The 26,127-nt window shown below is 39.0% G+C and overlaps 1 protein-coding gene across 2 annotated transcripts in view; it reads left to right on the top strand.

Annotated features, from left to right (window-relative positions):
• Window positions 1-26,127, top strand: part of Zdhhc2 (zinc finger DHHC-type palmitoyltransferase 2) — a 56,307-nt gene that overhangs the window by 16,257 nt on the left and 13,923 nt on the right. Inside the window, exons 2-8 of one of the 2 annotated variants that reach the window (XM_013110862.3) lie at window positions 5,662-5,688; window positions 6,964-7,058; window positions 13,068-13,188; window positions 15,342-15,411; window positions 16,102-16,134; window positions 21,282-21,402; window positions 23,556-23,688. In XM_013110862.3, the coding sequence (XP_012966316.1) occupies window positions 5,662-5,688; window positions 6,964-7,058; window positions 13,068-13,188; window positions 15,342-15,411; window positions 16,102-16,134; window positions 21,282-21,402; window positions 23,556-23,688 (600 nt within the window). Of the gene's footprint in view, window positions 1-5,656; window positions 5,689-6,963; window positions 7,059-13,067; window positions 13,189-15,341; window positions 15,412-16,101; window positions 16,135-21,281; window positions 21,403-23,555; window positions 23,689-26,127 lie in introns of those variants that run through there. The other variant, XM_040731821.1, reaches the window with a different exon arrangement.

The following is a 26,127-nucleotide window of genomic DNA, read 5'->3' as shown; positions in this document are numbered from 1 at the left end:
CTATAATATGATGTTCCTCATTGAGATGAACATTTAAATATTTTAGCCCAAATTTTCTGCACATAGTAAGCATTTAGCAAATGTTCCTTGTCTGATCCTCTGTCACCCTCACTAACCCCACATTCCATTCTGCCTCTATCCAGACTTTGCTCTGTCCAAACTAACCTCGGATTTCAGAGGAAGCTATAAGCTCTAATATTTCCATTCTCTGGCCTCATCTTTAGCCTCCACATCCAGCTAAGAGCCCCTAATACATGCCAGGCTCTAGGCCAAGTGCATTTGTTTTTAAATAATTTAATTCTCAGAGCAGTCCTGAGTTATGGACTGAGTGTTTAGAAAGGGAAACAACAAACAAACAAACAAAAATGAACTAGCCCAAGATAAAATGACAGTGACGCTATAAAAGCAGGATGCAGATCTCAGCGAGCAACCCAGAGGAGAAACAAGAAAGAAAAACAAAGAGAGCAGCGTTAAGAGCCAAGGAAGACAAAGAAGAGAGCAGTTGCCTGGGCAAAGGTTTGTGACAAGATGCTCTAACTAGCATTCAAGTTGCAGGGCAAGGGTAACAAGGAGCGCTGACCATGGTGTCAGAGGAACATTTCAGAGTCAATAAACACAGTCCAATCTGTGTTCTAGAAACAAGCACAGTGGCCCAAGGAACAGGTTGACGAGTGTGATTATGTGATTTTGAAGAGCAGATGGCCTGGTGACCTGTGACATCAAGGATGATATGAGCATGGGGGACAGGCATTTTAAATGTAGCACAAGTCTTGGCCTAGCTTTTAGGGAGATGGCTTCACCATCAGTTTACATTTTAGTAGAAAATGTGGGTTTTTTTCCACTGGAAACAAACAGTTGGAATATTGTGGCATTTTCAAAGCTGGGTGAGGATCCACTGTGGGTCACAGAGTGTCAAGGATGTATGTAATGTGTGTATACAGTGAGGCCTGGCTCCCATGGTAACCCAGGTGGGAGTTTAAGGTCTACACTACTGAAGCCTGATCCTTCCCTTCCGTTTCTATCCTGAAGCTACTTCCCTGTCCTTCACAAATCAGATTATATAAATCCAATGACAAAATTATTTTTAGAGTCACTTTTGATTGAGGTTGTTAAGTCAGTTTTTTTCCCCCGCTTTCCAGAAAACATTAAACGATAATAGTTTGACTTAGAGTAGGAGGACTTTTCAAGATAAAGTAAAACTTTCTACTTAAACAAAAAATTGTAGCTCAGCTTTGCTGTATGATGGTGATCATAGTAACATGTATGGGAGGGCCAGACTATAGTCCAGGTTTCCTGTGACCGGCTCTAGTGCCAACCAAAGGGCTTTTGAAGAGAAGACAGTCTTATTCAGAAAGCCCAGAGGAGTAGAAGCATTGTGCACTGGAAGGGGGTAACACAACCTGGGGATGGAGAGGAAGGTGGGCTCTGGAGTTGTCTCTGAAATCACCATAGTGTATGAGGATCAGACAGAGAAGCTTTAGAAAGACCATACAAAAGGTAAGCATTACTGAAGATAGATAACAGTAGGAGAGTGCATGTTTGTCTGTGCGTGGATCCAAAGTTAATTCCAATCAAAACAAAACTGGAGGTAGATCGTTATAAGAAAAACCAACTTTAACGCACCAGGAAGAAGAAACCGTAGTTGGAATTAAGCTGGGAATGCTCATAGGAACAGCGAGTGTCTCTTAGATCTGGCATTACAGAGGGCTAAAGACAGTGTCAGTGCTGACTGTTAGTGTCAGTGTTGAATGTGAGCTTCTTGAAAAGCTGAGAGGACAAAGGAGTCGGCAGTAGGAGGCTTCCACTGGCTGAACTTAGCTGAGATAAATCCACAGTTAGTCTGACAAGCTTTTTTAAAAATGAGCATAATTAGATCTGCTAGCGTTGCTTGAGCGGAACGAATTAGCAGCGAGGAGAGGCCATTGGAGACTTCGACAAGAGTGATCACAGTAGGGCACTGGATACGAGAGACTAATGGAGTTGAAGAAAGAAGCAATAGGATGCTAGTGCCAGGGAGAATGATTTGAATAATTGCCAAAAATCAGTTTTCTTGTTAAAAAAAAGCTAAACAAAACAGAACAGCAACAACAACAACAATCCCCGCCCCCAACAACAACAACAACAACAAAAAACCGACCTGATAGCGGCAGCTAGAGACAGGAAGCAAGTCTAAGAAGTGGGGGTAATCAAAAAGGTAGAACTGGACCCCAGACTCCTAGCCTTGCAGTCTGATGGGGTCTAAGGAGCCCTTGGTTTCACTCTTGGTTCACAGGAGCAGTTTAGTAACTATGGTGATGATTTGTAGTTCTCTTTCTCTTCCTGAATCCCATCCATGCCAATTGAAGGCTATGATTCCTGTAACACAATTAGCCAGGGGAGACGTTAAAGTCCTGGAGGCATAGTAGAGGAGTAGAAGTCTCTAGAACAAAACTGATTATTGCAGGACACAGACCAGGAGATAATTCTATTCGTTTAAGTTAACAATAGACAAATGTGCTTTGAATGTAAGCCACAGTGTTGTTACCATTGCTTTTTTTTTTTTTTTTTTTTTTTGGTTTTTCGAGACAGGGTTTCTCTGTAGCTTTGGAGGCTGTTCTGCAACTAGCTCTGTAGACCAAGCTGGCTTCGAACTCACAAAGATCCACCTGCCTCTGCCTCCCTAGTGTTGGGAATAAAGGCATGCACCATCAACGCCCCGCTACCAATGCATATTTTAACGTGTTCCTAGAGGTATAGATAGTAAATATTTTAATGCAATAATAGAAATGCTCTTATCCCTCCCCCCCAAATAATTATATCTGTCTTGTCTGAGGAGAATATAGGATTTATTTGTCTTTGTTTCACATTAAAAAAAAAGCGAGTTTGTGTTCATTAAGTTAAAGTGTTGGACCCAAAATAAACCTTCTCACTTTTAGGAAGCATTCTCACAAGTATCATGCTAAGTGCCCCATCAAGACTGAAGTGTGGTTTTGTTTCATTACTTGTGCTAAGGATAAGTACCATTTTGTTGTTGATTTTGTTATGTAACTGTTTGTAATCTGATGCCCATCTGGCCTCCACAGTCTTCCCTCTCTCTCTCTCTCTCTCTCTCTCTCTCTCTCTCTCTCTCTCTCTCTCTCTCTCTCTCTCTCTCATACACACACACACACTTAAAACAAAAAAGTTTAAGAATTAAATAGTATTTTTGAATATATTTATAATACACCTTCCAAAAGTATCTATTAGGAACTATTCGGTTTTAAGATGGCTTTTGAATTTTAATGCAATGTTATTTAATTATCTTATTAACTCCACAAAGCACGGCTGAGTTGCACACTGTGATCACAGTAAGATGTCCAGGAGAACTGGAGTAGAACCCAGGTTTCCTGTGAACTGTTCAAGTGCCAGGTCAAGGGCTTTTGAGGAAGGGCCAGTGTTAGAATTTTGGTTTTGTCTATTTAAAAATTATGCTCCTACCTGACTTGTAGAAGATTTCCAAGTATTTTATAGGCAATTTTATCATTTTTAAAAGCCCATCATTAAAATACATACAGTTGGTGGAAGTCTTCATTAAGAGAAAAATGAGTCTTTACTCAATAACAGTAGTGACTTAGCCCCATCACAAGCATCCGTACAGGAATGGATTCTGCCCTAGAAGTGATCTGACTTCCCATTTAGAACTTCATGCAGTTGAGAAAAATATGACTTTGAACTTTATTGTATCCTATTAGAATTAATTCTTCATTCAAGCAAATATGTGCTCTCTTGGAGTTTACTATATAAAAGGGAGATCCAGACAAACTAAAGAAGTCACTAATTTAAATTCTATTATATGACCAGGCAGTGGAGACACACACCTTTAATCCCAGCACTTGGGAAGCAGAGGCAGGCGGATTTCTGTGAGTTTGAGGTTAGCCTGGTCTACAGAGTGAGTTCCAGGACAGGCTCCAAAGATACACAAAGAAACCCTGTCTCGAAAAACAAAACAACAACAAAAAGAAAAGAAATTTGATAGCCCTACAATATTGGTGTAATTGAACATGGCCTTTGGGGACTGTTAAATTACATAATATAAATGTTATCAAAATAATTTGCTGTAAGTGTAGCTCTACATATAACATGTTTAATTTTAAAAGAGCATTTATAGACTTTGAAGTACATTTTTTGTAGAGTACAAATCATATATAGCAAAAAAATGTAGCTTTAAAAGAGATATGACTGAATTCTGCCTGTGAAGTTAATAATGTAATTAATAATATTAGATTATCCACTTAATAGAGTGCTGTTCCAGGACAGAGAGATTATCTGCTCACAATAGCTGTACTTACTGTCCCGAATGTCTTTGTTTTACGTTTTCCCTTCTGACTGCTGCTCTGGCTGCGGTCATGTGTTAGCAAGTAGAACTTTTTATGGCCCCAGTTCCTCTGGAAAGGTCATTAAGGTCACTCAGGGGCAGACCCACACATGGATCCAAATTGCTTTTGCATTGCCTTGGATTAGTTCCACTGGAGGAGAGAAAAGGGTTACTATCAGTTTGGAGCCCCTGGGAGGACAGGGAAGCTGGATCCTAGAGAAAGATGTATGGCTGTGGTGACATGCTCAGACACAGAGAAGAAAGAGGCTGCTGTTGAATCTTTCTATGCTGTCAGATAAGCTTCGTCAGGGAGTCAGAGAAAATGAGCTCTGACTGAACTCTCATTTGTAAACAAAGTTACATGGCAGGTTTGAGAACCTGGAAAACTTGTTTCAGTGTGTGTGTGTGTGTGTGTGTGTGTGTGTGTGTGTGTGTGTGCATGGGGTGTGGTGTATGTGTGTGTGTTTATGGGTACACTTTTGTAGGGGGTAGGCGTTCACTCATATGTGTGCTGGTACTGGTAAACTCTGTCACATGACCCCCAGATTGCAGCATGTTTTAAGGCAGTGACATTTCATTCTGGAAAACTGAGTAGGAAAAAAAAAAGATAAATAAGAAACATACTCCCTTCTCTTGGTATGACTGAGAAAGGCCCAAAGTGCAAAAGACAATGTTACTATCCCAGGAAAGTGACATAGATAGTGAAATGAGTGACACAACAATGGGTAAGGAAATGGTGTGGATTACTGCAGGCAGGTTCCTGTTCCAACCCGGTTCAGCTTGTCTGTGGCTTGTCCTCACCCACCCGCTATAGTGGCTCTCCATGCCTTGTCTGGGCCCTCCAGTGCTGTATAAGGAGCAGTGGGAGCCAGAGCCGTGAGACTTCTGCTGTTAGAATGTGAAGCATATGCTCTGCAAGCACAGACATTTGGTTCTTTGTGGATCCGTGACTATGTGGTTGCTCATTCCTTAAGACCAATAAACATCTCAGGAAATGTAATGGGCCTGGAGGACACTTTTATTTTTTTAATCTGAACTCCATTGTTGAAGGTCAATAAGCCAATCTATGGAGGCCCACAAGGCTCACACTTGAGGAGCACTGCCTTGCTACTTGAGGTATACCTTTGAAGCACAGCTGACTGTAGCTGCCAGCCCACCTCTCTACCCTCTGTCCACAGTGCTCACCTCTCCTACATAAAGCTGAACAATTATTTAAAGAATGTTGACTTGAAAGGAAGCCAGGTTATCAATCCGTTTTAATATCCTTTTGTCTTCCCGACCCTCTGTTTACATAAGCTTCATATAACTATGATTTTTTTTATTTCTAGTGTCCATGGAAAACATTGGTGAACAAGGTAAAATATTATTATGGTTTCAGAAATAATGTCTTAAGAACAGTCCGCCCCCAAAAAACCGAATTGTATCCAGTATATTTAGTTGGGATTTAAAAATTATCCCTTGGCAATATGGCAATGTGATAGAACCTAAGGCATCTCATTTTCTAATTTCCCAAGCTAAATTCTGTCACATACTTGACAAATACTCTATAATGGCCATACTCGTTTTTCAAAGACCATTATAGCTCCAAGACCCAAGGGTATGAACAACCTCCTGTCCCAGCTTGAACTACTCCTTCATAACTGAGTTACCTATCTGAGAGTTTATGAAATTCTGCCTCTCTTCGTGTTATGCTGATTCAAGTTCCACATTAGATAATCCAAATTGCAAATGAATCCACAGGTATAAATATCACAATTCTTTAGAAAAAAACAAGAATTGCCAGTGAAATTTTAAAATATAAAACATGTCATTCTGCTTATTTATTTGTTTAGTTTTTGTTAGGAGTAGAGGCCTGGGGCCATCTAGAAAAGAAGTGGACCACTGGTCTGTACCCCTAGCCCTCAAACATGTCTGTACTCTGAATCGGCACATTTTTCTGCAATTGTTTACTTCATAACTATGATAATGTGTTGTTCAAACTGAATTATTATCGGTATATGAAATTATTATCTTAAATTCATGCAGGACTTCCAGCCATTAAAAGAACATACAAAGTGAGTTTTTCTTATCAAAACATATATACTCAGGACGCTTTACTTAACAGTTGTCCTGTGTACTAAATCAGGCATTAGAACCCCCACAGGCAGAAATCACTTCCACCAGATGGCCCCTGTTTACATGTTGTCATTCTAACCAAGAGAGCCACCAGTGTCAACCAGAGCTAAGCAAACAGACAAACGGCTTCTCAGATGGGAGCTGCTTTCTCTGCCTCCCATTAAGCAAAGTTCATAAAGCCTGAGAGTCTGAACATTTGGTGAATATTGGATTTCCTCTTATATAGCCACCCATTTCCACAACTCAGGAAAGATCTGCCCAGCCAGTTCGCAAAATGGTGGGCCTATGTACCCATGGGGGAGGCTCTAGTCATGGATGTAGATATAAGGATGGATTTAGAGATATTAAAATACCTTCTTGACTGCAGGTTGTTATGCAAAGAGTTGCACTTATCTGGATATGACATAAATACTATTTATAGTGTAGCATCGTTGTTAATTTGAATATTTTGTGAATCCCATGATCAGAGTCAAAGTTTGCATATTACAGTGATGATTATGTTTCTCTCCTTTTAGTTGTGTGCCTCATGGCTTATCATCTGCTTTTTGCAATGTTTGTCTGGTCGTACTGGAAAACCATTTTTACACTGCCCATGAATCCTTCAAAAGAAGTAAGTTAAAGCACTTACTAGCAAAGTTATCCTACATATAGCAATTGGTAATATTGACTTCTGAAAATGAATATCCTTCTTTTCATTAGTTGTTACAAATTATTGAATACAGTGATGTTTTTGAATTTTAAAAATCTGTATATGTTAATAAACACTGGAATTTTCACTAGGTACTTATTTTTGTATCTGATAGAGTTATTCTAGCAAATCTTCTATGCATTTCTTTTTACTGTGTATCTGGATGGATCAGTAAGAGATAGGTGAAAGATGATAGATAGATAGATAGATAGATAGATAGAAGACAATTTGACACAATTCCATACTAATTATTATTTTAAACACATATTAGTTGTCTGTCAGTCACCAGGAACAGCAATAAATTGCTTAACTCATTTTCTCTGTGTTCAAGAAATCTATAGCTAGTCCAGAAATTTTACACATCCAGACTCCTTCTTTCTTATTGTCTTTCTTGTGATGTTTTGATTCCATGAGCCACACTACATGGCTGAAGATTTAGCTATAATTCCAGACATTATGAATATATCACAGCCAGCAGGCCACAGGCAGTAGGAAACAGGAGCCTTTTCTCTTCAGTGACATTTTCTTCAAGTTACTGATTCCATTTCCACTTGCATTTAAATGACTTCATTATGTGACCACATCTCGCATGGAAGCCTGGGAATGCCATTGTTATCCTCAATGGTCATGTCAGCCATTAAAGAGAGGAGTGGTTATTGGGGACAACAAGCAGTCTTTAGTACCTAAGGTCTTAAGTAAATAAGTGGAAGCATGTAACTAAATTAAATTTGCATTTTGAATATATTAGGCTGTTCATTTCTGGGTCTCTCATTTGGTTAAGTGATTAAGAGCGAGGAATGGTATCTTACACACTTTTGCATTCTTGGCATTTACGCCAGTATGTGTTTGTTAAATTTAAATTATGTTGCTGTTCATATCATAACATATTTTTAGTAGGTTGGGTTAAAAAGAAAAGACATCACCGTAGACTGTTCTCCAAAGCGATCAGTTTGAAATGCATCTGTGACCACAGAGGCCAGTAACCATGCTTTTAGCCTGGAGGAGGGTGTGAAAGCCAAACCACATACATTTGCACAGAAATGATGGTATGTGTAGACTAGAGTGCTTCACAAGCCATCTTTTCTTCGACTCTCCACTAGCTTCTCCTTTTCTATGTGTTTTCCCTTTCCTCATATAGTGTTCAGGCCTTCTTCACGATCTCTCTCACAGTGTCTTGGCCTTTGTGTTGGTTTGGAAGAAGATGCTGACTTCTATCATATGGATGAATGATCTCATCCACTCAGGTGGCTTACCGACCACCTCTGTGTTGATAATTTTCCCATCTGTCCCCAGCTCTGATTTCTTCTGAGGGCTTCTAGATGTGTCTCTCTGTCAGACTTTCCACTTTGGTCAGTCCAGTGACACTTTATATACAAACAGAGATCGCTACTTTGTCATTCCCTAAACCATAGCACGCCTGTCTCTGCCATTTGTCTACTTGGTCATGTAGTCCAGGAGCCTGGTGGCTGTCTGTCTGTCTCTGTCTCTCACTCTGTCCATCTCTCCTTCACTCTTTCTCTTTGTGTATGTCTCTCTGTCTCTATCTTCTAAATCGCTCGCTATGCCCTACTTCTCTTTCTTTGCCCCTCCCTCTTACCATCTCCATTATCTGACAGAGTAAAAATTTTCATGGTGTTTATGTCTTACATGTACCCCCTTCCCAGAACCCTGCAAGACTTTGCCCTCCACCTTGAAGCTAGGGTATTCCATCTAAAGAGAAACTTAACATTTTAATCTACTGTGTGTCTGCTCTGTGACTGCACATACTCCCCCAGAGGGAAATCTGGTCTCTCTTGCCTGGCAACAGTTATCCTTGTCTGGGTCTCTGGCTTTCTGCTTTAGATTCTTGTAACTCTTAACTCTCACGGCTTCCTGAATGTACCATCTCTGTATTTTTCTTTCTATAGTATTCTTTCCCCTTTCTTATTAAAAAAAATGTAGTTTGCATCTGTACCAGCAGCAATTATCTCTTGAAATTATCAAGCACGGAATTAACCCAGAGTTCAGTTTCCAGACTTTTTTTCAAATGTATCTACATTGGTGATCCCATTTAACTTTATAATTTCATATAGTATCTCATTGGTATAACTCTCAAATTAATACATTAGCCCAGACCCTTCTCCTTAGCTCCAGACTCATCAAAACTCTCTCTCTGGCAACAGACAAAATTTTCAAATTCAATGTATCTGAAAATATTTGGGTCTTCTACTCAGTTTTCTAACCATATTCTTAAAGTGGTACTATCTCAGAAATGGCAGTTACATCTTCGATTCTCCAGACCGAAAACTTTAGAGTCAGCCTTGACTCTTCTTCTTCCTCCATCTTATTTACAGTTAGCAATTTAGCTTCAGGCTACAACTTTGGCTGATGCCTACAGTGTGAGCTCATGCCCTTTCTCTTCCCACTTTGAGCCAGGGTATCATCTCTCATGTACACATTTGCAGTATCATGTTGAGGGTTTCTCTAACTATACCATCAAAAACAGCAAACCTCATAGGACAAGCATAGACATTAATGACAATGAATTTAAAACTTGATCAGATTTTGCTGGGTGGTTGTCTTATACAAAAGTATATTTATATGTGTGTGGGTGGGGTATTCAGATAACTGTGTGGGGTAGATATTAGTTTATATCAGTGGGGGGGTGCACAGTTCCCTGAAAAAGCCAGAAGAGGGTGTCAGACACCCAGGAACTGGAGTTACAGGTGTCTCTGAGTCACTTGGCATGGATGCTAAGAACTGAACTTGGGTCCTCTGAAAGAACAGCAAGCAAGTGCTCTTAACCACTGAGTCATCCCTCCAGCCCATATTGCTAATTTTCATAACAGCATAATGTTCTCCTTGAAATATGTAATGACTGAAGTAATGATACCCCCAATTTAAAATTTTTATGCTAACCCAACTTCATATAATATATGGTATTGATATTAGTGTGTTTGCATGTAGAACTTTACCTACATTTTAAATTATTTCCTTAATAAAGATTCTTCTATATAGAATTACTAAATCAAGAAAATTTCAGTTTCTTTCCAAATTGTTATCCAAAAGGACTGCAGTAATTTTCAGTTCTACTAGTTATATCAGACTCTTGGCATTTCTTGTTGTTATGAAATCTCTGTTAGCAACTTAGAAGGCAAACTGTTCTATGTTTTTACTTCCACATTTTAGATTCTAGTGAGGAGAGAGAGAGGGGGGGAGGGAGAGACAGCCAGACAAAAACAGATACAGAGAGACACAGACAGAGATAGAGAGAGAAACTGTGTGTGTGTGTGTCTTAGATGAAAGGCAACTAACAGAAAAGAAAATGTATTTATGTGAGTTTTCTGCTTCTTAAAATACAAATGATGATTTTCTCTTTGTGTCTGTGGTTAAAATTGAGCTCCACTTTAATCTGGAAACTATAGATGGCCTCAGATCTTGGTTCCTACTACATTTACCAGTAGGAAGAAGGCAGGCATTCTGGAGAAATGTTTACTTTTAGGAGTTGCAGGAATAATGAAAATGAGCCAAGGGACATCTTTTACTACCGGAAAATATGGAAATGCTCAGACAAAACGCAAGGGAGAGGATTGTCAGAGGGACACAAGAGCCAACAGAAGAACTCCCAGTGAGAAACGGCAAATGATTTGAGCAGCAGAAGTCTCTGGGCATGAAAGAAACATCTACGAGACCATTTAAAGAAATAAATATTTGAGTAAATTGGTAAATAAGTCAGTTTTTTGGTTGTGAGCCTAGCCTTTAATGGCTGAGCCATCTCTCCAGCTCAAATTGGTAAATAGGTAATAGAAATATCTATCCAACAGAAGACTTCTAAATAATTTCTATGCATCTTCATCTTTTAGGGCTGGAGGTATAAATCCACGTGTCTCATATATGAACAAGTTCCCTCCAAGGAGTACAGGGTGGAAAAGAGAAGTACTGAGGAAGTGTACAGTAGAAACCCCTGACAAAAAGCTCCCTTGGGCTGGAGAGATGGCTCAGTGGTGAGGAGCACTTATTCTTCAAGAGGTTTAGTGCCCAGGACCCCTATGGTAGCTTACATTCGACCATAACTCCAGTTCTAGGGGATATGGCGCCATTCTCTGGCCTCTGAAAGTAGCAGATATGCAAGTGCGACGTATGCGTCCCTGAAGGAAAACACCCGTACACACAAAATAAATCTTACACAAACAAAAAACTGAACCCTCCCTTCACTATATGATAGGTCCCATCATGCCAGCAATGCCAGTTTTCCTCCTAAAGATCCATAACCCTCGATCATATCAGGAGACAAAAAATCAGAAAAGTTGTGATTAAATGGACCCTCTGCACAACAGCAGCACTACTCAGAACCAGGAAACGAGAAAAGGAAAGTAGAAACAAATGGAGGAAAATCTGAGAAACTGCCGAGACTAAACTGAACCTGAGGGCATATGAAAAATTGAAAATACTATGGGATTTTCATAATCCTGTATTATGCAGATATATGGAGTAGAAAAACTATATAGTAGAAAAAGATATTCCAAAATAGAAAATCTGAATACCTATGCTGAACTTTATGTTATGCACTTTAGTCAATAAATGCATTTAGCACTTTTACAAAAGTGCTAAATGTGGAATCCTACTGTAAGATATCAATATAGGAAACTTAGTGATTAGCCATATAGGAAATTTAGAAACTTTACAGTATTTTTTTCAATTTGATAAGTAAATCTAATGTACTCTGTAAAAAAAATAAAATAAAACTAGTGTGACAGAAGCAAAACCAGGATGTATGAAGAGCTGTGGCATCTGGAGGCTGGAGAATGTATCAGGAGTCCCCAGCTCTACTTTTCAAGATGCTCAGTTCTTTCAGATCTGTACAGACAGCATCTCCTAATCTGTGAACTGACAGGACTTTGCATATCATAAACTTCTGCAGGAGGAAGTGGGGGAAGGGAGAACAAATAGCTCTACCCTATTCCAAGGTAGAACTTCCCTTTCATATATGATGCCATTATTCCCTTCTTCTTTATAATTTTATCACACATGAGTGTGCCCTTATTGATAATATAGAGGCTGTCTAGCTTCTTGATTCTGACACTTTATAGAGAATGTGTTCTCTAGGATTTCTTGTTGCTGCTTTCATCAAGACATTGAGATATGGTCCTTCATAGTTGGATTGTTGTAGTCCATGGGTAAGCACCAATAGTATGTTTAGATGTATCTCGTCCTGGTTTATTTACTCACTTCCCTTTGGTAGACATTGGATTGAGTTTATATTTTTTCCATTTCAAAGAACAGCACTGTAGTTGATCTGCTATGTACCCTTTGGACCTATTTATAGGGATTCATACAGGGCCAACTTTAGGACTTTTGTATGTATATGTGATTATCTAGTAGGAGTCAAAACAATTTTTGTTTTTCACAAATATGGATGGTTAATTGCTTGAGCCAAACTGTCAATATAAGTAATAAAATGAACACTTAGAAATTTGAGTATCAAAGGAAATCCTGTGTGACAATCGTGCCTAAGTTCAAACTGCCATAAATGAGAATATATATCCAATTGATTTTTCCTGCTTTTGTTCCTAATGGTATCCAGATGAACCATCCATCTTTTGAACCATGCATGCTTACTGGGTCATCTTATTTATTATATGATTACATCTTGGCAGAATTATTCATTTCATAAGCAATTTTCTACATCCTGTTGTCTTTATGTGCAAAAACACTTGAAGAAATTGGTATAATAATTATTATACCTATCATCATCATCACCACATTCTTTTTCAAGATTCATAAAGTAGGTATTTGTGAGCTTAAAAGACATGCCCAGATTGAAATCTATCAACCTCTCTGACTATACTAAATACCATCAATATTTTATAAGTACCTTTGGGTATAATAGAGCAGACAAATGTGTTGTCATTCCTTTGAATATACTGATTAAAATTTAAATTTATTCCTCAGTTCCATCTCTCTTATGCAGAGAAAGAATTGCTGGAGAGAGAGCCAAGGGGAGAAGCCCATCAGGAAGTTCTGAGGCGAGCAGCCAAAGACCTTCCCATCTGTACCCGGACCATGTCCGGAGGTAAGCACTGATAATGAGCGTGTTGGAACAGCACCCAGGTGAGGTGTAATGACTCTTATTGGAAAGTGCTATGCTATTTCTTGGGTTGCTATTAAATCTTTCCTGTACAGTTCCACAAAACAGAATGGAAACATGAGTCACGCTGTGGCACCAACCAAGATCTCAGAACTGACTCTAATTCGGTTCCTCCTACTTTGTCGTGACTTGTTGATGATGTAAGGACTGCTGACGTCTGTATCTGCAGTAGAAAAACATTTACCTTTAAAATTTTGATTATACACCTTCCTATTTATATCTAAGGAAGCAATGTCTACAAAGGATGTAAAGTTAATTTTGCAAGATTTTTTATAAGATTAAAGCAGTAATTGTGTCAATTCTGTAAAATATAATTTAGGTATTGCTGTCTTTTTATTTTAGATTTTATTTTCTTTCATTCAATATATCCTGACCGTAGCTTCCCCTCCCTCCCCTCTGTTCTAGATCCACTCCTCCATTCCATTCTCCCCCAGAAAAGAGCAGGCCTCCCGGTGACCTCAACAGAACATTGCACAACAAGATACAATAAGACTAGGGACAAACCTTATATCCTGCTGGGTGAGGCAGCCCAGTAGGAGGAAAATGTTACCAAGAGCATGCAAAAGAGTCAAAGACATCCCCACTCCCACTGTCAGGAGTCCCCTACAAACCAACAGCCATAATATGCATCACAGGCCCACGTGAGCTCCGGATTGCTGCTTCTGTCTCTGTAACGGAGCCCTGCTTAGCTGGTTCCATAGCTATGCTTGCTCAGCTTGCCCTGTGACTCCCACAATTCATCCCTGGGGTTCCCCAAGCTATAAGGGGAGGGACTGATGACAAGACCTCCGACCTGGACTCTCTCTCTGCCTAATGTTTGGCTGTGGTGTCTGTCTGTTCCTGTCAGTTGCTGTAGGAAGCCTCTCTGATGATGACTGAACTAGACACCAATCTATGAGTATAGCAGAACATCATTAGGAGTAATCTCTTTGACTTTTTTTTACCAGTTATGTTTGGTTCAATAGAAACTGTTACATAAATAACTTAGATTAATAGAAAGCCTACTTAGCTTATATTTTGAGGTAATTTAACATCTAATTAAGTAATTGTCTTAAAAAACCAACACACAAGCCAGGAGGTAGTGGCACACGTCTTTAGTCTCAGCTCTCAGGAGGCAGGGGCAGGCAGATCTCTGAGTTCGAGGGTCTCCTGGTCTACAAAGTGAGTTCCAGAACATCCAGAGCTGTTACACATGAACTGTAGATAATTACTGCCAAGATTTAACCCAGGCATGTTTTGTGACTTTAAACTTCTGCTTGCCCCACTATGGGCCATTAGCCCATTTGTCTGTTGAGTGCTTAAAATATGGCTAGATCAAGGTCAGAATTCTTAAATGGAAATACACAAATGCTTTCAAAGTTTTAGCATGCAAGGAATGTAAAATGACTCATTAATATTCCTGTTGAGTATGCATTTGCCTTAAGCCCACATTAGAACCATATTGAGTCTACATTAACACGGTTTTCACTGTTTGCTGAAATATAGTATGTCCTGTGAGGTTTATGTAGAGAAACAGCACTCAAAAATCAGTCATCCAGATAGACTGTGCTCTCTGTACTATGGACGAAAAGATGCTATCGTTACATTCGAGAACTAAAGTCCTCTATTGGAAATGCTACTGCCAGTAAGTACTTGCTTCTAATCTTGTATCAGAATCAGCAGAGATGTGAGGTCTTTTCCAATTTATGGAACCAATAGAGCATTTACAAATTCTAGACTATGTCTTTGTGATGTATTCCCACTCAGTTATGCACAGAAATGAATTGGTTTATTGTAGGGAGACTTTCTGTTGACCAATGGAAATGAATGTACCTTCCCCTCGAGAGCCTTGCCGTATTCACTGATGACACAGCGATTTTTCCAAGAGGTCTTCTGTTCTTGGAAAATCTCTCCAAAGAAATCTGTCTTTAGCAAGTGTCTTCATTCTCTGTCTTTAAACTGGGTTGACTATTTTTTAAAATCAAATTTAAATTCAGTATACTTTATAGAGCTTAAATCTTGAATGATGATAAAAAGCCACTTAACTGAATTTTCAGTGACTTTTTAAGTTTAAGACTAAGTGAACTCTTTGTTCCTAGCAATCCGATATTGTGACAGATGCCAACTTATAAAACCAGACCGCTGCCATCACTGTTCCGTCTGTGATAAGTAAGGAACCTTTGCTTTTCAAATGTCTGCATGCTCATGTTTGTGTTACTCAGTACTGGGTTACTGCTTTCCAGATTATCGCCACAGTCCAAGTTCATGCTATTTAGGCCACTGGATATATGAGTGGAATTAGTCCCTGTATTAACAAAAGTGTATCTTATGCCCATAATTAATGCCGTTTCCCCAGGTTCACGGTGACATAACAGGCACATTTTTAGCAGTTCTCATGTGGGAAGTTCAACTTAGCAAATGTTGCTTCTGTGAGTGTTTTCCGTCTTTATAGAGACATCTTGATTGACTTCATGTACTTAGATATTGTTGCATATTTAATATGTGACAGAAACAGAAAGATGCGCCCTAAAGATTTAAAGTAAGGAGCACATTTTATGTAGAGTTTCTGTGGATCTACATATTTTCCACATTTCAATGCAAAGTAGCCTTGAACCAGTGACTGTCTTTTAAAAAGAAATTGTATCTTAAAGAATGTACATTTTGAAGTTTTATTATTCTGTTATAACTAGAATCAGCTATAGTACCTTGTTAGATGAGAATGTCTACTCTTACTGGATTTTATTTTTAAGTAGGTAATTTTGTAATATTTTACATGTCAGACCTGTTGGAAATATTTTCTGTTTTCTTTCTATAATGGACATCATAAGGTGTCATGTTTTATTTTTTGGATATTTTTAGATGTATTTTGAAGATGGATCATCATTGTCCATGGTGAGTATAAACCTATTCTTGAAACAAATTTGAATCAGTTATTAATTTAGTATAAATTTAATCACTTTTTACAAACCTTTTCATTAATATGTTACTTTATTTGTCTTAGAGGTATTTCCAGGTTTAGTTTCTAGTATTTAATTAACTTCAAAGAGCCTTCATTTGAGAGAATTTCCATTAGATAATTTTAAGACTAGTGCATTATAACAAGAGTTAATTTAACATGTTTTTTCTGCACGAAGGGTATTCTTTTTATGCACATATATAAATGCAGATGCACTTCAATATTTTCCAGAAATGTAAATATTTACACATTAATTATATGGGTTACATTAGTTAATAATACCTCAATAAAAGTTTACTATAAACTTTTAATGATTTATTTTAAATGAAATTACATTGAGGGGTAGAATAGTAAATATACAAATACACAGATACATTTAAACAGAATTTTCTACTTAGAACTCATTTATACTTTTTACTATTTTTTTTTTGGTTTGGTTTTTTGAGACAGGGTTTCTCTGTATTGTTTTGGAGGCTGTCCTGGAACTCGCTCTGTAGACCAGGCTGGCCTCGAACTCACAAAGATCCTCCTGCCTCTACCTCCCGAGTGCTGGGATTAAAGGCGTGCGCCACCAACGCCCGGCTTACTTTTTACTATTTTTAAGTTAGCAATTTAAGTGACTTTATACAGGGCTGTCTGAGAACTCCACTAATAAAGACTGATTTTCCTACTCTTGCAATAATTTTTCATTCTATATACATGTTAATCATGTTAAGGTTACTATTGCTGAATTCAAGCAGTAACATAATTATCGCACAAGTTTAACTTCTTCCAGGGATGACACACAGAAGAGAAATGAACGTTGTCAAGTGTACACTAGGCGGTTTGCAGTATGCATTGGAAATGGTTTTCCCAGGAGCCTGGCAGTGTAGGGGAAGATTAAAGGTTATGCAGTTTACATCTCTCATCATTGTACCCCTCCCTTTCCTTCAGCACAATTCTCCCTAAGAATGTTGAGGGTGGTGTCTTCTTTAAAAAGTGTTTGAATAACCCCTCTTTTGTTACGTATTCATTTTCTACCAACCAATATCCTCAATTAAAAATTTTCATCCCCCTTTTCCCTATCTCCCAGTGTCCCCCCACCCCACAGTGCTGTGTGAGCATTCTGGTAGCAAGCAGTTCCTCTGTTTGACGACACCCCTTGGTCTTGGGAACCTGAGTGTGTTTCCTTACTTCCCCATCAGAGCTTTCTTTGACCTGAATACAGAATTCAACTCACAATGCAGAAAGGCCCGGACATCACCACCTCCAGGACTATCCTTCCAACCAGTGAAAGCCTGACTAATAACTCAGCTTCGCTGGAGGTTTTTCCTCTCGTTTTTTACGTTGCTGGGGATCAAACCCTGGATCTTGAACATGCTGGGGAAGCACTCAGCCCTAAGCATCATCTCAATTTCTCCTTGCCTTCTTTATCTGAAGACAAGCACACAAACCTACCTACCTGTACCAAAGCTATGCCTCAGAGTCTGCCTGGAGGAGAACTCAGATGGAGCAGTCTTCTGTCTGGACATTCAGATTTCTACTGCAACCTGAACACGATTAGCAGTAATAACATAATTATGGCAGAGAGTTGATGCCATTTATTTCCATTTTAATGAAACATTGTGGTAGTAAAGAATAGATGTGGGGACAATCACATTTGTTCCAGGTCAGTGTGTACCACAGCCCTTGCCATCCTTGTTAGATGCATAAACGTACAAAAAGAGAAAGCAATGGCATGATTAAAGCAGTCTTCCTAAGCCAACAATGAATATGGCAGAATAAGAATGGTAAGGATGATTTAACATCTTCCAAACTACCATAGGTAACCTATTAAACAGATGAAAGCAGATCGCCAGACTGCAGCGCTTAAGCAATGTGCTCCCGCAGCATAACGTCTTTGATCTCAGAAGTATTGAACTATTTCCTGCACTGACATTTCCCAGGGTGCTACCTCTGTTCCCATGGCCATCTTCCCTGTAGCCCCGTGCAGAGGTCAGCAGTCTTGTCAGTGTGTGAATGACTGGGCGCCAGGGGCCTTATATTCTGCAGGTGACAGTGCCATGGAGTACGCACTTTTTAAAGAAAAACTTTAGACTGAATAAGATGAGTAAGTCAGAGTTGCTGGTCTAGCATGCCTGGAGCCCTAGGTTTAACCTCTAGCACCACAAAATAATTAAGAATTTAATTAAAACATATAGAGAACTAGGGATGTATTCCAGTGGCAGAGTGCATGCTTAATATGTGATGAGATCTGGGTTCGTCCATAGTACACCCCCCAAAAGTACAGATAAAGCATAGTGTGGTTCTAGAGTTCTCACATCTTCTGTTTTTACTTCTTCTCTAATCACAGAGACCCACCTTTAGTATTGTGATGGCTACTATTTAGGTTTGTGTGTATCCATGTGCACTTCTGCATATGGATATATATATATATATGTATATATATATATGCTCTTAAAAACTATAAGTGGCTACAGAATCGATGGATGGATGTGTTTCACTTCTTGATTCACTATATTATGGAACTGTTTTCATGCCAGTCGCAGTTGTTATGTGAATATAATTTGTTAGAGGACGTTTAGGATATTACCAGATTATTTCGCTGCCTTTTTATACAGGCCTTGTATATGTTTTTGAACTTTAGAGCACGTATCGACTCTGAGCACTTGAAATGTTAGATGAACAATGCCTGTCTGCTCTGTATTTAGTGATTTGCAGGTCTGTCTGGCATCTCAAATTACCTAGTAGGATTTAGGAGATCAGTCTCACCCTTGTCCTTTTAGCTAAATTAGAGCTTCTGTAGTGTTTATTCTGTTGGATTTTTCTATTGAAGGGATGCTTTTACTTTTAGTATAAGATTTTAATGAATTATTATTTATAATACTTTGATATGCTTATCCAATAACCTACTCAAATAAAGCAAATATAATTTTAGCTTCAGTGTATTGAATGTCCAATGTGTTTTAAAGACCATACATAAAAAAAAAATATGTTATCTGGCCGGGAATTGGTGGCGCATGCCTTTAATCCCAGCACTCGAGAGGCAGAGGCAGGTGGCTCTCTGTGAATTCGAGGCCTGTCTGGTCTACAGAGTTCCAGAACAGCCTCCAAAACAATACAGAGAAACCCTGTCTCGAAAAAAAAGTTATCTGTATATACTGATGACAGAAAGGAGTGGAAATCATTTGCCCTGGGGCTCTGCAAGGTTGAAGAATGGACTCAAAGTCACACAGCTAATTTTGTTTGGGACCTGAAAATCTATGTCGAGTTCAGATTCAGAAAGCAGTTTCTGTGAAACAGTTATCCTTTCCACCAAACCAAAATAACATAATCCCAAATATGTTATTTCTGCAATAAATTCATTGCTGTCCTTTCTGGAGAATGCTTGGCCAAGTGCAACAGGATGCCAGCCAAACTAAGTTTCCAATAGGCAGTTACAATGTCTGACAGGATCTGTTGTGAAGAGTACATTTTTATGTTTCAAGATAAATACTCTTCCTCTACTTCATCTTGAAATATACCTTCCAGAATCTTCTATGTACATATATCAAGTGGGGAAATACTTGGTTTTGATTCTCCACATTCTGTATTCTTGGTTTTTGTGTGGCCAGCTAACCCAGCAGCCATAGACATGGGTTTCAGTAAGCAAAATCAGGAGTTTAAAAAAACCTGATTGAAATCATCTTTCTATAACAATGTTCTTCGTCTCTTAATAAAAACCTTCTTTTTGCATTCCTGCAGAAAGAGGAGCAACAGGTGCTAGTCACTGTAACTCAGGTCACAAGTGTCCTTATTTATACCCATCCTGCCCAGTGTCTCCCAGCGTTCCACCTCTATTTATCCATTCTTGAAAATAACATAAGTAAGCAAAGGCAATATCCTACATTCTTTGGAGACAGCTCACATTAAAGGAAGCCTGTGCAGGGCTGCTCCCAATATTCTTTCTTGCCATTATTCCATTCCGGTGCCATGGAAAACAATCTCAGAAATCTGTTTGCATTCTCGTTGACCCCTCTAAAGCTGCAGGCATGACCATTAACAAGCAATATGCAATTTAGTTTATTTATGAATTGCTTCTCCGTTGACAAGACGTTTAAGTTCAAAATTACTGAATTTCCCCATTGTTCCCTTTGCCTTGTGCTTTTTGAGGTACAAAATGTAAACATGATTTATGAGAGTATAGATTTTTTTAAGTAAGGAAGGATGAAATGTTTTGTTTCTTGCCAAGGTCAATGGGGAGGGCTTGGGTTGGGAAAAGAAGACAGGGAGGGAGAGGGAGCAGTAGGCTGACACTCTATGAGGCAGGTCTTTCATCCCATCATCTATGTCTCCAGTTAGCCATGGAGGCTGTCAACAGGAGATCATGGAGTCATGCCCTTGATTGATGGAAAATGGGAAAACTTAGAAAATGGCTACAAAATGAAGTGTACTCGGTATTGTGTTGCCAACATACTTAGTTGTGAGTCCAGTCTCCCCCACCTGTCATATAATGATTTCAGAATAGGAATTTCAGAATTAGGGTTTATAAATTTTCATATTTGGAATCATAGAATGTAGAGCTGGATTTCAGATATTGCTGAGCGCTTATTTTCCAGTAAAGAAGGAATCATATAGCTATCTAATATCAAGTGGGTGTTACCCTCTGTCTAACTGGCTCCCACTCCTCCTTTTCTTAATTCTTCCATTTAATACACTTCGATAATTTAGGGGCTTCATCCAATTTGATAAAACCAAAAAGAATAACTTACTTAATCAAAGTTGGAAGTAGAATCGAGAGAGAACTTAGTTGAATTCTCCCAAATCTGCTTGGCTTTGTTGGGTCTGTAACAAACTCTCTGCCTTTAGGTGTGTGCTTATTTATGTAATCATTGTATATGAGGCATAGTGACTCTGATTGATTAAAGCAATATTAAAAATATCATATGTGGAAGATCTGAGCACAAAAAATTCCTTCTAAATCTGTTAAGAAATGTTATGCACTCACTGTGAATGAAATGCTAATGAATTTTAAATGAACATAACCCCAAAACTATGCAGTGTTTAAATGTATTTATCCCTAAACCAAAGCACTAACTCATTAAGACTTTTGTTTTATTGGCAGGGTGAACAATTGTGTTGGATTTTCAAATTATAAATTCTTCCTCCTTTTCTTGGCGTATTCTCTACTGTACTGCCTTTTTATTGCTGCTACAGATTTACAGTATTTTATCAGATTTTGGACAGTAAGTCATCGTTTTAGTGACCTTTCTATCTATAAATGTTCAGCAGTGAGCTATTTGAGACCCTGACTTTGTCAGGCTAGTCTGTGAACTGTCAGCCCTCACTATTCACAGCCTGCATTTGTGCGTTCACCTTTGTCCAAATTTGTTTGTAACTTTCCAACCAAGGTACTCAGCTTTTTCAGTAGTGTCTAGACACATACAGATTGGCACAGTACACGGGCATATTCCTAGCTGAGGAAGACAAGGCATCACTCGCTACGCCCTTTCCATTTCATGGTTTGTAAACAAGTTATGCTCTCCCATGGTCTGTTTGCCTCTGTGTTTTGTTGCTGTTTTTCTGTTTGTTTGCTTTGTTTTACTTTTTGTTGATCTTGCAAAGGTATAAAATGACCTTTAAACATATTGATGAAGTGCTATCTACTGTTTCTTAATGAGACTGATGTGTCTTATGGAAAAAAGTAATGCTTCATCTAGGCCTTAATTCTGGAACAAAATCTGTTGTTCAGAATTTCCATATTAATAAGTCAATACAATATATTAACTAAAGGGCATTCTGGCAAACCCCCACATCCAATGAGATTGTTAATTGTTCAATAGATGCCTAAGGCATTATAAGAAGTGAAACCAAACCCTGTGTTTCCCCTAGATCCAGAATTCATGGACCCGTTGTTCATGGATCCATTGTTCAAGGCAGTTTTATGAAGCATAACTACCATGAATAATGAGAATTGACTAGACAAGCAGATTTTTTCCCTCAGTATTCAAAATCTGAAGTGTTTTCTCCTCATGTGTGGGTTTTCTTTAAAATTATTGTGTCTGCAATGTCCTGAATTTTAATTATATATTCCATTAGTAACCGTTAGGTAGGGTTTTTTTTTTTTTTTGGTACTATATATTCTAGAACAAGGCAAAACAAAAGCATGGAGTATGTAACCTCTCCACAATCATTTCTAGTGAACGTGAAATGATGATTTTTTTAAGGAAAAAAAAGCATTTTACTCCTTTCCAAAATTGCTTTCTCACTGAACTTTCATTAAATTACCTTTCATTATAGAAAGATTTTCTGAATTTCTAGGTAGTTTATGTGAGACTTACACCAAATTTAATACTAAAGAGTGACTTGCTGTGTGCTAGTCTCATTGCTAAGAAACAGAAATACCCCGGTGGCTTCCTGTCATTCAAAGATGCTTCCATTTCTGGTTACTGACTGATCCCCACTGAATGTCTTCCAGACTGTAATCTCAGTGCCCTCCACTCCTATGGGTGGTTTTCATTCCAAACCTCAAATACGTCTGAACAAGAAGGACAAAAGTTCCTGTTGTTCAGACTTTACTATCAAAAGCTGCCAGTTAAGTCCTTGTCATGTGTATCAATGGCGAGTGCGGCAGGGACGTGAAACACGGTGACCATGTCACAATGTGAGGCACCTCTAACGCTTCACGGATGCCAGGTCCCCAGACCTTCTTTCTCAGGTCAGCCCATCTCTCCTGGATGTGCAAACAGTGGGCGCAAACATGTTTTTACAGTGCTGGCTGCTTTCAGCCCCTGGGTTTTAAACATTTATTTTAGACAGGTGCCATTAATGTTGATCATTTCTGTGATGCTACTACCAGCTTGAAGCATTATTATGTGGGGGGGGCGTGTCTCCTGTATTCCTTTAGTTGATGGTGTTGTTTAAAGTAATGTAAAGTATCAATGAGAATAGGAATTAAAATATGCCAACCAGCCTTCATTTTTCCTGGCATTATCATTAAAATCATTTAAACATTTGTGAATATGAGGCATGCTAATAACACATTCAGGCAGTAAATTTAAAACTCCATGTTATAGTTATAGTTTCTTTGATCTTGTTTCCTACCGGTATAGTTTATGCTGCCATGTTTGTTGTTTTCCTTTTTCTGGGATTTGATCTGGTTGTACAAAGCAAAATAAATATTACAACTTTAATCTTTTCGGAATATACATGCCAGTAAGCATTTAATTTAATATGAAATAGGTATTTACTTTCCTCCCTAAATTTTTGCATGAAATTATGTGTCATTTTTCTATTTCTAAATTAGTTAAAGGAAACAGTCACACTAGATGATTCGTAAATGTAGGGGATGCTCATTCATCCCTTTGACAAACGTTTTGTTTTCTGTCTTTCCTTGTAGAACGGTCTGCCTGATACTCAAGCCAAGTTCCATATTATGTTTTTATTCTTTGCTGCGGCTATGTTTTCTGTTAGCTTGTCTTCTCTGTTTGGTTATCACTGTTGGCTGGTCAGCAAAAATAAATCTACATTAGGTGAGTATCCAAGTATTACAGTGAACAGAACTTTAAATACACACGTAGTCCATCACTAAAACTTGCCGTATGAGTAAATGTCAACAACCTGCCTTGAAATAGTAAAAAAACAAAAAAACAAAAAACAAAAAAGCAAGCTTCTCAGCCAGGCGGTGGTGGCGCACGCCTTTAATCCCAGCACTCGGGAGGCAGAGGCAGGCGGATCTCTGTGAGTTCGAGGCCGGGCTGGACCGACAGCCTCCAAAACAATACAGAGAAACCCTGTCTCGTAAAACAAAACAAAACAAAACAAAACAAAACAAAAAAAAAGCAAGCTTCTCATTCCCCATGTTTTGTAATGGCACACAGACACCTGCCCATTCTTGGCATACCTTTATTGACTGTGCATGGTGTACAAGGCAGTTTTCATGCTGAGTGGACAGCAAAGCAAAGTGGGGTCACAGAGGCAAAAATCAAACATAACAGTAATTATAAAGTCAGATTTCTATGAGGGACACAAACCGGCCATGAAGCACGAGAGGAAGGATGGAGATAGTGGAAGGGAAGCCATTTAGAATGAGTTGTCGGGGGCAGTCTCATCACCCTAAGAAATTCTCAGTCGGAAAAGTTAGCCATAGAAAGACACAGAGCATTGTAAACACAGTTCAAAAGCTCTACAGATAATAAGTGATGGATAGTGTCCACTGTTAAACAAAATCTAGAATTTCTTGGGTGAGGGCAATGACAATTATCTCAGCTATCTTTTTTTTTTTTTTGGTTTTACGAGACAGGGGTTCTCTGTATTGTTTTGGAGGCTGTCAGTCTAGCCCGGCCTTGAACTCACAGAGATCCATCCGCCTGCCTCTGCCTCCCGAGTGCTGGATTAAAGGCGTGCGCCGCCACCGCCCGGTTTATCTCAGCTGTCTTAACTGAGGTGGGGACAGCATGCCCTGGCTGGGAGCCTAGGCTGCATAAACAGAGAAAGGGACTGAAAAGTGGCATGCATCCTTTGCTCTTTACTGCCAGGGTGACTTCCTGCCATGACGGTCTGTAGCCTGGAACTATGAGCCAAACAAACAAACGAACAACAACAAAAAACAAAGACCTTTTCCTTTAAGTTGCTTTCATTAAAATATGTTATCGCAGCACCAGGAAAAGAAACTAAGGCATAAGGGATGTAGCGGGGCTTAGAGGGAAAGACGCAACCGCAAATGAAAATGAAGACGTGTTTTAGCCAGTGACTGTGGAGGTGAGTTAGAAAAGGAGAGGACAGGAAACCCAAAGCCAGAAGAGGGAAGGGTATAATGAATATGGGAGATGACAGAAAACAACACCAACAACTTATTTTTAATATAACACAACTGATAAGGCTTTGCTGGGGAGAAAAAGGGAGGGTTATTACCAAAATTAGAGGTGAAAGTAGCACTTTAAGTGACTTCACAGAGTGAAGGGTTTTGTGAAGGACTGTGTGAAATGCTGCCCGTTGGAAACATGGTTGACCTAGGTGTGATGGAAAATGTCCAAAAACAAAGCACCAACCTGACTGAGAAATAGCAAGGTTACATAGGGAAGCCCTTGCCTAATAAAGAAGGGTTTTCGGATGTGTGTGGGGTTCTTAAAACTGAACATGCAGGCGCAACAAAGGCTAAACTCCTATAACTTCACATCTCCCTTAGCATCTGACCCCGCTAGTTAGATTTTTGTCTCCAAAACGCTGGCCAAAGTCTTTATACTTCTAAATATGTTACCATCCTAGAATGAAGATTTTAGAATTTGCTTTGCAGGGTTACCCAAGAGGAAAACATGGCCTTGTGAAAGAACACTTATGGCCGTGCAGGTCTCCACAACTGTGTTCATTTGTTATGTGACCGTGGGCAATTCCAATGTCTTTTGAGACCACAGCGTTGATACACGGAATGGGCATAGCTGGATATGACTGTTTGGGGATTAGATTTTTTTTTTGGACAAGCTGACTGTAAAGTACATTTTAGGGTCAGCTGGAGAAATTATGATGTGATAAAAATTTCAATGTCATTAAAAATGGGGTTCATTGACTTAAAGAGGTTATCTGGGGGTATGTAAAATAGACTCACATTTTTGCTTTCAAATATGTAGGTCTAAATACTTCAATATTATTCAGTCTATGCACCCACTTTTTGCCAGAAGATCTAGAAGGCGAACAGTAGGGTATCTTAGTGGTTAAAATAAAATAAGCCAGGTGGTGGCAGCAGTGGCGGCAGCACATGCCATTAATCCCAGCACTCAGGAGGCAAAGACGCAGATCTCTGTGAGTTCTAGGCCAGCCTGCTCTACAGAATGAGTGCCAGGATAGGCTCCAAAAGCTACACAGAGAAACATTGTATTAAAAAACAAAAACAAAAAAGATACTTCCCACTAAGCCTGAGTTCAGTGCCCACATAAAGGTGGGGGGAGCATCCTCTCCACAAAGTTGACCTCTGA

Source organism: Mesocricetus auratus, unplaced genomic scaffold (assembly GCF_017639785.1).
Source record: "Mesocricetus auratus isolate SY011 unplaced genomic scaffold, BCM_Maur_2.0 Super-Scaffold_100026, whole genome shotgun sequence".
Lineage (NCBI taxonomy): Eukaryota > Metazoa > Chordata > Mammalia > Rodentia > Cricetidae > Mesocricetus > Mesocricetus auratus.
The sequence above is the reverse complement of the archived record's forward strand: the minus strand, read 5'-3'. Positions and strand labels throughout refer to the sequence as shown.